The 12,231-nt window shown below is 38.9% G+C and overlaps 1 protein-coding gene across 2 annotated transcripts in view; it reads right to left on the bottom strand.

The window, feature by feature from the left end:
* GRID1 (glutamate ionotropic receptor delta type subunit 1) overlaps positions 1–12,231 on the bottom strand; it is a 1,160,974-nt gene that overhangs the window by 297,466 nt on the left and 851,277 nt on the right. For both annotated transcript variants that reach the window (XM_043982152.1, XM_043982151.1), the window contains exon 5: positions 5,398–5,451. In XM_043982152.1, coding sequence (XP_043838087.1) covers positions 5,398–5,451 — 54 coding nt within the window. The remainder of the gene's footprint in view (positions 1–5,397; positions 5,452–12,231) is intronic.

Genomic DNA, 12,231 nt, shown 5'->3' with positions numbered 1-12,231 from the left:
CTCTTCTAGGACCCTTTGCTGACCACTATCAAGAGTCTAATGAAAATAGCACTTTAGGGCAGCTAGGTGGCACAGTGGATAAAGCACTGGCCCTGGATTCAGGAGTTCCTGAGTTCAAATCTGGCCTCAGACACTTGACACTTACTAGCTTTGTGACTCTGGGCAAGTCACTTAACCCCAATTGCCCCACAAAAAAAAAAAAGAAAGAAAGAAAGAAAGAAAAAGAAAAAAAAGAAAATAGCACTTTAATCAGTCTAACAAACCTGCACTATTATTGTTAACAAAGTGGTAAATTAGAGAGTGAGATATAATACTTATATGAACAGGCATCACATCCTATACAATAGTCTAATCTGAGTATCCCTATAGCTATTCCATGCCCCACTCCCACTCCCAACCCCATTCCCACTTCTTTCTCAGGGCTCAGTAATTACATCAATACTATTGTACTATTATTTTTCCCTTAAAGGTTGTTAGTTGATTTCCAAATGAATAAACTCACCATCTTTGTGACTTCCCAGACACCATTCCCTGATCTCTACTCTTCTATATTTTTCCTCATATTAGAATGTAATATCATTGAGGCCAGTGCCTGGCTTATATTCTTGATTTTCAGTATAATACCCTGAGCATAGAAAGTGCTTTAATAAATGTTTTTCATTGATCCATTTACTCTGGATATGGCCCATCTCATTTGATATTTTAATGGACTTGTGAACTCAATGATGTAAACACTTGTTCTAATGGTATATATTACAACCCATCTATAAAACAAAGCAATGAGCTTGGGATTGTCATATATGTTAGGTATGTATCCAAAGAAAGATGGAGAGAAGTGGGTTATGAATATGTCATGAGATGATCAAGTTATGAAAGGATCATGGTAGAGAGCTCAGGAAGCATGTACTGGTCAGTTTGGCTAGATAAGAGATATTTTAGGATATAATTCTTGAATATCCAAAACCAATAATGCAGTTTTTTTTAAATTAATGTGCTTTTCCATAAATGTTATAAAAGTTAATTTGAAAGGTCCAACTTTTTTCTCATATAGACTTAAAGGCAAGAAGTGTGTGTGTGTGTGTGTGTGTGTGTGTGTGTGTGTGTGTGTGTGCGCATGTGTGTGTGTGCGCGTGTGTGTGTGTGTGTGTGTGTGTGTGTGTGTGTGTGTTTGAGAGAGAGAGAGAGAGAGAGAGAGAGAGAGAGAGAGAGGGTGCTTTTAGGTTAGGATAGGTAACTGCTGGTAGCAGCAGTAGAAAGATACTGGGGAGATCATAACCTGAAAATATTGGGGTATAATCTAGCAAGGGAAGAATAAGGTAAAATAAATATTGAAAGATTTCAAATCTCTCAGATGGGAATAAATCAAACTTTTCTCTATTTATACCCAGACTGGCATTTTCCTATAAGATTTAAAACAAGAGTTTTACTTTGTTTTGTTTTGTTTTTTTAAGGTTGTATATGTGTGTGTATGTATGTGTGTGTCATGAACTCCATTGTTAGTCTGAAGAAAATTACTGATGCCTTCTAAGAATGATGTTTTTAAATGCATAAAATATATAGGATCACCAAAAAAGTTAAAATTAAACTTTTTTTTTTAAATCCACCAACCCCAGTTAAAGGACCTGTGTTCAAGATTAATCAGTCAACACATGAAAAAAGAGTTTATAGCTTAGATAGTTTGCAGTGATATGGAAGGGAAAGGAAAAAACTAAAATGGATGGTGGTGTCATTTATATAATAAAATTACATATATACATATTTACACACACACATATATATATTTATATATATACATACATATATTATATAGCCTAGATACAGATAGATAGATGATAGATAAACATAGATGATGGATGGACATGTAGTCATATATCCTCATACTTTCATTATCTGTTCTAATGCAAACAAAATCAGGCTGTAATAGTTACTATGAAATACATTATATCATGAAGCCCTAGTTCTTACTAACCAAACTCATTATACAATGAAAAACAAATTAAGAATACTTGCCAACATAAGTTTAGCTTTAATCTAGGATCATCCAGAAAGAAAACCAGAAACTTATTTGTCTACTGCTAATGATTGTGGAAATTTTCCATGGTTAATAAATGGAAAGAGTCTGAGACGATGCCATAAGAAAAAAAAGCAACTAATAATAACAAGAAGATTATTTTTCACTTGAGCCATATGGTGATAGAAGAAGAGAGTAAAACATATGTCCAGGGTATTCAGAATGTGTCTGTATTTAATACTTAGGGGAGCTGTCTCTAAGAAAAATAGTTGACTTTATATAGAAAAGCATTTACTGCCTAGCACTCTATTTCAATACTCCAATGGACCATGATTTCATTGGTACAGCTAATGAAGATTGCAACCCTTTCTCATTTTTGTTGATGGCTTTGGTGAATTTATATAGCTGAACACATTCATCACTTAATTGATAGCAGGCATTTATATAGCACACTCAGGTTTCCAAGGTGCTTTAATATACTACCTAATTGGACTTGACCTTCATAACAGCCTTACAAGGAAAGTGCTGTTATTCTCCCCATTTTATAGATCGTGCAACTGAGCACCAGAGATGTTAACTGGATTACCTAATATTGCACAGGTAATAAAGTTTAGAGTAAGGATAAAAAGCCAATGCTGACTTCATGCATAGCATGCTATTCACTATACAATCAATACTGCCTACTAACCATGAAATCTTCCTGTCATAAACCTAAGTGACATATATATTACATAATCAGCAATTTCTTAGAGGTCTCACAAACAACAACCACCAAAGCACAAGTGTCAGTAACTGAGCCAAAATAAAGTCCTTCATCACAAAATTGCACTAGTACCTAGCCCGACCAGAGTGTTATCAGCATCTTTTCATTCCTGATGGAATTTGGCCCTAGGCATTAATTAAAGAATTGAAGGAAGACTTGCAGCTTACTCTAATGTCAAAATGAAGCAAAAGAGGTTATTTACTCTCACATGAAGACAAGCAAAGTTTGTGGGAAGCGAGCCAGTATGTTTTCATCTCCCTCTCTACTTACCTCATCTAGAGAATAACTGGAGGCCTTTCAGTGTATCCCCCAGGTGAATATCTTATCCTTAATTTTCATAAACATGTAATTAGCATAAACTGGCATAGGTGTAACTGTGACAGGTGAGTACCAGAGTAACAAAATTACAGAATGCTTGTAGCATTTATATCCTTCCAAATTTTTAGGGAAAAAAACTGAAACTAAGCCCCTAGATAGCAAGAAAAAAATAGTTAAAATATGAAGCTATCAGTTGGTACACACTTTTACCCTGAGACATATAATATTGCTCCAGCCCTTCCCTGCTATCTGTCACGCTTAGTTGTTGGCTACCTAGTAGTAACTTCAAGGTGCCTTGGGTTCTCTGTCTCTCAACCATGTGACAATGTCCCACTATTTGTCTCCCAAATAAATTTGTCTTAAGAATTCAACTGGGGGGGCAGCTAGGTGGAGCAGTGGATAGAGCACCGGCCTTGGAGTCAGGAGTACCTGAGTTCAAATCCAGCCTCAGACACTTAACACTTACTAGCTGTGTGACCCTGGGCAAGTCATTTAACCCCAATTGCCTCACCAAAAAAAAAAAAAAAAGAATTCAATTGGAGAACATATTGCATGATGTTTTATAGTGTTTCCCCCGAATTCATTTGGTGAAGCCTGATCCTGACACCAAAATTATGGTTATAGATATGCATAAAATATTCCTCTGATTTCATTTCATCAAATACTTTAGGACTGAAGAATTTTGTTGTTATGCATAGTATACATGTAAGTGTTTATTCTGGTCAGCATGCTGCTGCCCCTTTGTTCAGGTTGAAATGTGGCAAAATGGATTGTCCTTACACCAATGGAAACCCTATTTTGGTACAAACTTGGAGTGAATACTCGAATTGTTTGAATTGTATAAAGATAGGAGAGAAGGGATTGATGAGAGAGAGAAGAAGAAGAAAGTAAAGGGGGGAAAAAGAAAGGACAAGATAAAAGAGGAGAAGGAAAGGGAAACAGCTAAAGGGCAGGAGACAAAGGGAGCAGTAGACAAAAGAGAAGGAAAGGGAGGAATACAGAGACAAAGAGAGGGAGAAAGGGAGCAGGAGAGACAGGAACATGGAAATAGAATGAGAGGGAGAGAACAAAAGAGTAAAAAAAGACAGGGAGTGACAGAGAGAAAAAGGGATGCAGAGAGAGACAGGAGAAGGGGAGAAAGGAAGGCAGAGAAGGTGAGGGATAGGAAGAGACAAAAGAAATAGGAAGGGCAGAGGAAAAGGGAGAAGAGAAATGGGAAAGGAAGAAAAGATACACAGTGTTCGGAAAAGATATAGAGGTAAAGGGGGAGATCAGAGGCATAAATGATTGGTGTTCAGAATATATCTCTTCCTTATAGCTTAGTATCAATTAATAGTTATACTGGGAATTCTGTTGGGGTTCCCTACACAACCTGAATGAAACATCAAAAAATAAAACCCAGCCTCAGGTCTGTGACTTATGGTATCTCTGAGAACAAAGAGAATCCTGTTCTTTGGGGTCTGGGGAGAAGCTGATGCAACTCAAACCATCCGATATCAGACGATTAGGAGGTTGCAAGTGGATCCATGAAGCCTTCACTAAAGGGAAGGATGAATGCAATATCCCTTCATTTAATTACATAGTGTTACATACTATAAAAGTGCCATAAGGTAAATGGATAGTCACTTTAAATGTCTATGACTGGTCGAGATAAAATGGGCACCTAATACGATGTGGATTTATGTAGGAAAGCTCTGAAAAGTAGACCCAGGAAGCAAACCGTTACCTGATACTATCTGCACAATTATTAGAATAAACCAATGAATCCTTTTCAACTATTTTAGCCTGAGTTAATAGAGAACAATGCATCATAAAAGAATGAATTACCTCCATAATAAACCTGGCTTCTCATGGAATGAAGCTATTAGAAACTGATCAGTTAATTTAGGAGTTGCTGATAATCTAAGCTCTACAGAAGACAGGCAAGTAGTAAAAGTACATACTGGAATTGGGTATCAATGAACATCAAACCTACATCCAAAGTCTTCTGTTGTTGTCACTGGTTTCCAAAGAGAATCATGGGTCCTGGAAATTCTGACTACAGCATGACCCCACCTCCAAAACACATATGCACGCGCGCACACACACACACACACAAACACATACACAATGTATGTGCATATGTACATGTGGTTTAAGTTGGAAGAAAGGAGAAAAAGGCTTTCAATTGTTCAGTCCCATCATCACAGGGGCAATGTTTGAGTGTCTGGGTCCTGATGCCAGCAACATTAATGTGTTCAGGGGTTAAATGGGGAAAGGAGAATTAAGCCCAAGCTAGGGCTTCCAAGCCTAAGGACTTTCTTACCTCATTAACAAACACCCAGTGACTGTCCTTAGAAGCCAGGTTGGTTTCCACTGCCTGTAGGAAAAAGAAAAAAGAAAAAGGCTATGAATAAGCAATACCCACTGGGAAGGATACACCCAATCACTGCCTGTGGTTCACTTTATCACCAGCATTCTGGAAGATTTTGTTCATCAAAAGCTTATTGTTGGGGGCAGCTAGGTGGCACAGTGGATAGAGCACCGGCCCTGGATTCAGGAGGACCTGAGTTCAAATCCAGCCTCAGACTCTTAACACTTACTAGCTGTGTGACCCTGGGCAAGTCACTTAACCCCAATTACCTCACACACAAAAAAAAAGCTTATTGTTGGGGCGGATAGGTGGTGCAGTGGATAGAGCACCGGCCCTGGAGTCAGGAGGACCTGAGTTCAAATTCAACCTCAGACACCTAACACTTAGTAGCTGTGTGACCCTAGGCAAGTTACTTAACCCCAATTGCTTCACTTAAAAAAAAAAAAAAAGCTTATTGTCTCTTACAGTTAGTGCTGCCGGCTTTACCCAATTGGGCATTGTTTCTTTATGACTATATCATTTACTATCATCCTGCCCAGGTAGACTAAAACCAAGATAGAAGTTCCTTGATATGTATTTTTGAACCACAAAGAAAAGACAAGTCTACTCAAGGTTGCCAGGACATCAGAATCATATAAAACTGGAAAGGACCTCAGAGGGTCCATTTTGTCTAATGCCTCCCTCAACTAAAGATGAGGAAATTGAGGCTAAAGGAGGCAAAGTGACTTGTCTAATGTAACGCAGGAAATAAGCATGAGAGGCCATAACCTCCACTCCCATGATTCCAGAGCCATATAATGTGGGGGACCCAGGAATTCATGAATCCTTCTCATGTCTCATGTGCTACCTTACTTCAGTGTTAAAAGTTTTTTTTTTTTTTTTATAAATGTCATAATGATCTTTAAAAAACAGGAACTGGCCCCTCAAAGTATTATAGGTGGTCCAAATATTTCTTCCTATTATTCCTATTTAATACCTACTCTTTCCCCCTCATATATAAAACCAGCTCTGCCTTCTGTTCCACAAACAGGGGGCTAAGCCATATGGAAACTGCCAGAAAACATGAATGAATGAATGAATGAATGAATGAATGAATGAATGAATGAATGAATGAATGCCAAAATAACCCTTGTAAGGAATGAACAAAAAAGACCAAGAGCAAATGTCACTTATCATTGCTTTTAACACAACTTCTAGATCCCTGGCAGATGGATGAGGATATATTTGACTTATATAGAGTCCAGTGTTCCCAAAACAAGCTTGGGATCCTAGACTAAGGAAGATCCTGCCTTTATGTCTTGGGTTTGTCCCATTGCAAGCATGTATGCTTCTTCTTTTTTAATTCCTAACTTATTTATATGATAATTTATTATTTAATTTTTATTAATTTTTTAATATAATCTTAATTTCCCAATATATCCTTTCTTCCCTTATCCTCGACAGCTCTCTCTTATGAGAAGGAAGAAAAATAAGATGGAGAAAGAAACAAACAAAAGAAAAACATCAGCAAAAGCAACCAACAGGATCACCAAACCCAACATGATACAGAGTGCTTCCTATGAAGTCTCCCTACCCCTTTGTCAGACAGAAAAAGAGAGTACAATGATTCTGAGAACTTTATTTCTTCAATTGCCCAGTTCTGCATCCAACCCCATACAGACAAATTTGTCAGAAACAAACATTGGCATATACAATGGTATCAAGAATACCATTCCTGGATTTCTAGGTAGTCAAGACCTCTACAGGCAAGTATTGAGTGAAAAGGTCACGGACACAATGAACATTTCCCCAAGAGTGGGCTGAGGATTTCTAAGTTGGAGAGACAGACCACCACCACAATATTCCTCAGTGGCCAGGAGAACCAATTCAATAATGTACATGAAGGTCAGTCAGTCAACAAACAATCATTGGGTGCCAATTCTGTGTCAGGCACTGTGTTGTGTACTGGAGGGCACAAAAAAAGGTAAATGGCAATCCCTGCTATTACACTCAGTCTAATGAGGATGATAACATAGAAATAACTATGTACAAAAATGGTATTAGCCCAGATAAAAGGGCCACAGGATACCTGAGGGTCTGTAATGTGTGTCTTTCTCACCTTAAACTTCAAGGATCTTTTACCTTCCTTCAAAACAAAGATCAGGGGGTCAGGTAGGTGGTGCAGTGGATAAAGCACTGGCCCTGGATTCAGGAGGACCTGAGTTCAAACCTGGCCTCAGACACTTGACACATACTAGCTGTGTGACCTTGGGCAAGTCATTTAACCCTCATTGCCCCACAAAAATAAAACAAACCCCAAAACAAAACAAAGATCAGGCCCTACCTCCAAAATAAAATCTGCCCTCTACCCACTACCTTGTTAGCATGAAGTTCCTAATGCAATTACTTTGGATAACTTTGAACATACTTAAGTTTACTTCCTCTTGTGTACATGTTTCACACATCCACATCCACCCCCTGCCCACCCCCCCCACCACACACACACATACACACACACACACACACACACACACACACACACACACACACACACACACTCTCTCTCTCTCTCTCTCTCCCCCCCCCCAACCCCGTGGAATGTAAGCACCTGAAGGAAGGATTTTTTTTTCTCTTTTTATCTTTAGTACCTAGTCCAGGTATTCACATGTTGTGTTCCTACTTCTCATTAGCTATAGGATACCAACATGATACAATATCTCTGCATCTTGGTTTCTTCATCTATCAAATGGAATTAGTAATGTTTATCAGGCTTGCCTCCCTAAATGAGTTAATGCAGATAGAAGAGAAGCCGCCTCTCCCCCACCCCCACACCCATTACTATTGTCCTCAATAACAGAAGCAAAGGATAAAATTAAATGTGCCTACTGTAACGATTGGAATGATGCCACCTGCTGGAGACTTACTGTAGAAAAGCTCCGCCATGAAAGGAAGATCTTTGAGGACAAGACCGTGACTCTTTTCTTTGGTGTCAGGAAGTGACGTTTGCTGGTGGGAGGAGGAAGGGGGAGCCTAGTGCTGTCTCGCTTTTTCCTGAGGACTCCCTCCGGGGGAGAAGGGAGCTAGAAATTCGCTCTCCCTTTAATAGATAGATGAATGTAGGTCTTTCTTTCTCTCTTTACCAAATTCTTATTCTCCTTAATAAATCCTTAAAAGTCTAACTCTTGCTAAAGCTTATAATTTATTGGCGACCACTCATTAGATATTTTAGACAGACTAGCTAGAATTTTAGCCCTTTAACACTACAGAAATTGTGTTTTTGTTTAATCCTGGCTGTTTCCATTTTTTCCAATCTCTAGATTTTTCCCTACATGCCTGCCTAAGGTTCTGAAACTTCCTTCCTCTATAAGATCTCAGTAACGTTCTTCCTCCCTCACTTCTTTGGGAAACCTCTTGCCAAGAAAAATGAAATATGGTCTCCAAGCCAAATCTTCCCTCTTCCTCCTCCTCCTCCTCCCATGCCTGGCAGGGTAGGAAATCCAAACCTTTCTTTTTTTCATGAATTTAAAGGAAAAGAAGTTTCTAGAGAATAAAAGCTGGTTTCTGAAATCCATGCAGAGACAAACAATCTGACCACTAACCACGGGACATCAAATGAAGAAGCCAGGGGCTTCATCCTGGCTCAATCATCAAACCAAACCCCAGCATCAACAAGAGCACCAGCTCCACCCTGAAACTCTGTTTTCCCTCTGATTCTTTATCCTTTCAAGTTTCCCTCAAACCCATCAAAGTGGAAAAGAAGAAAACAAGAGATGTCCCTCAACAGGGATTTGTGAAATGTAATGAGTCACTGAGCCCAGCTGGAATCCTACTTGTTTGCAGTTGGTAATTTTCTTATCCTGAAAGTCACACTCCCGATTTTGCTAAAACCAAGAGCAGGAGTCAGGGTTATGGCCCAGTTTCTGAAGGAAGCTTCGGGTTACAGGTTGCTAGGGGGTGGGCACGGGAAGGGTTAAGAATAGCTATGAGGCGGGTATTAATTAAAAGATGTCAGAGTACCCAATGGAAGGGGGAAAATAGCTTCTGTTGGTCTCTCAGGTACTAATAAGAGAAGATGACCATGACTCTCCCTGGCATGAATGCCCATCTGACAACTGGGGCTACCTCTTGGGCCCTAACCACATGCATAGTGATATGTGGGTTAAGGATAGAAAAACTCAACCCATGGAAGCCTTTAAAACAAGAGACTGACATCGGTGTCCTAGTTCCCTACACAAACGCTGTGCCTGGGTAATTTGTTAAGCCTCTTTTCCCTACAAGGAGACAAATAGCTTTGGGCTCTCAAGTTCCCAGAGGGCATAGCTCCTTTAGCATCTGGAATAAACAAGAAGCATTAGAAGCTACTGCAGCTTGAACAAAGAGAATACTTGGAGCAATTAAAGGGAATCTGCCAGTTCCAATGAAGGGGCCCTAAATGGCAATAACCCAGTGGGGAATGCCACTCCCAGAATTTCCCTGTAAAACCTATGTACTTGCAGTTTCTGGCACAGTGTGTCCCTTTGTCTTGAATGGCATTTGTTACATTTGAAGCTGATTCACACTAATCCCTGCTCTTTCTTTACCACCAACTCTAAACCATGAACCTCCTCCACTCTTGCCTTCTTTGTTCTTATCTTGATTCACATAGAGATGGTTTGTCTCTTCAGTGAGAATGCTAAATCCGTTACATTGAAAGGGTTATAAGGTCTTCCGCCCTTCATTTCTAACAGTATGGAACAGTCCTTGGTCACAAGAGGAACCAAGGAAGATACTTTGTCTTCAATTCTCACAAGAATAGCACAGAAAAAATGGCACTTCTTCTTGTTTTCCAGTCTAGCTAGTACCAGATACTCATGAGTAAATAAGTGAGACATCAAATGCAAACATAAAGCCACCTGATGTCTTGTCTGGGTAGGACAAAATGCTACTTCACTTATTTGTTCAACAATCAAATTTGCAGGACAATCATACTTAAGATTCACTTTCTTCTAATGCTTAAACATAGTTGCTGTTTACTATTATCTCCCACAGCAGAACGACAATTGAGGTGTGAGGAGCAAGTCATGACCTGCAAATAACTAATTTGTGCAAATGATATGCTGCCAAATCATTTTTTAAAGTAGAGAAAATGCTATTTTTTCTAAGGATTTACTATTTGTTAGCTTCCTCTACCACCATGCCCTACCCCCATACACATGTACCCTGTATTCATTTAGTATATATTTTGAATATACTTCTATGTATAATACTGCCTCCTCCGTTGGAATGTTAACTCCTGGAGGGGAGAGAGTGTTTCACTGTTACCTTTGTATCGCCTGTCACATAGCAAGTAATCAATAATTGTTCATTTATTCTCCTACGTGGGATTGGGAGGCAGAAAACTGATTTAATTCAAAAGAGCCTTTCAAATTGACATGTAACTTTCTTTTTCATCCTTCCTAGGATTCTCTAAAATATTCTCATCATAAGACAGCAGAGTATTGTTTAACTGTGACCATAGTTGTCATTGTAGGTCTTACATTCAAATTTCAGCTCAAGTATTTCTAATCTATATCCCAAGCAAGTCTTTGAACTGCTTTGGATCTCATTTCCCTCATTTATCAAGTGAAAGGTATAGATTAGAAGATATTTAATGTCCCTTTCTCCTCTATGGATTTGGCTACATTACTTAATCTCTCTGAGCCTCAGTCTCTTCATGAGGTGATTGAACAAGATGACTTCCAAGCTATTTTTTCATTCCAGATCTAGGATCCTTTGACCATTCCAAATTTTAGTGACGACCTCTATGATTCCTTCCCTCTCTAAACCTAAGACCATACGATGTTTCCAAATTCCAATACTATGATATTGGATAAGTCAGATCACCCACACAGTTACTCTGTCCTTATGGCCCTTGCTAAATCTGTAGAACTATTATGAATAACCACTTGGGCCTTTAAGTAATTCTATAAAGAAAAAAATAGCCTTGGAGAGAAAGTAACAGGAAAAGCTTTCAACAACCTCATGAGATATCAAAGGAGCCAGCACATATGGACCCCCTCCTATTAATGTGCAGGGAGGCAATATTAACAAATGTTCTTCCCAATTAAGCAAAATAACTTGCTTCTGAACAGGGATTTAACTACAAGTTACCCATGATGGTATCAGGTCCCTGAGGCTGAGATCAAGATGGACAATTTATATTCAATGAGCAAATAAAAGGCTATACATGTGCCTATACACAGTGACCCTCTGCCTGTTCCTCATGAGAATAGTTGCTCCTTATTCCCCAGTTCAAAACATGTGAAGATTGGCTAACCTAAAGAAATGCTTTTTTTTTTGAAGACCAGCTAAATAAAGTTAAGGAGACACCCATCCAGAATTGTCGGTGCCCAGGGAATAGTAGTAAAGATGAGAGAAAAAAGCATTAGGGCAGGAATTCTTAATCTTTTTTAACATCTTGGAACCCTTTGGGAGTCTGGAGAATACTATGGACTCCTTAGAATACTGTTTGGAAATATATAAAATAAAATATATTGGATCACAATGGATACTAATCATATAAGTTAATTTTCATAAGCTCATGGACCCCAGGTTAAGAACTGCTTTGGGGTGACAATTCCAGGACATTTATCCCAAAGAGAAACAAGATGAGCTGGTTCTTGTTTGTTAAACTAAATTAGTGAGCCCACTTGGTATGACCAGAAGCATGAAGATGATAGCATTGGGGTGCCTATTGCCTAGAGGCATTTACCTAGCTGAAAGGGATAATACTAGGAATACAAGCTATCCTAGAAGCATAAAGTTAGGAAAGAGCTAAAAAGAGACAAT

The sequence above is a fragment of the Dromiciops gliroides genome, chromosome 2 (genome assembly GCF_019393635.1).
Source record: "Dromiciops gliroides isolate mDroGli1 chromosome 2, mDroGli1.pri, whole genome shotgun sequence".
Classification (NCBI taxonomy): domain Eukaryota; kingdom Metazoa; phylum Chordata; class Mammalia; order Microbiotheria; family Microbiotheriidae; genus Dromiciops; species Dromiciops gliroides.
Note: the sequence above shows the minus strand (reverse complement) of the source record. Positions and strands in the feature narration are given on the sequence as shown.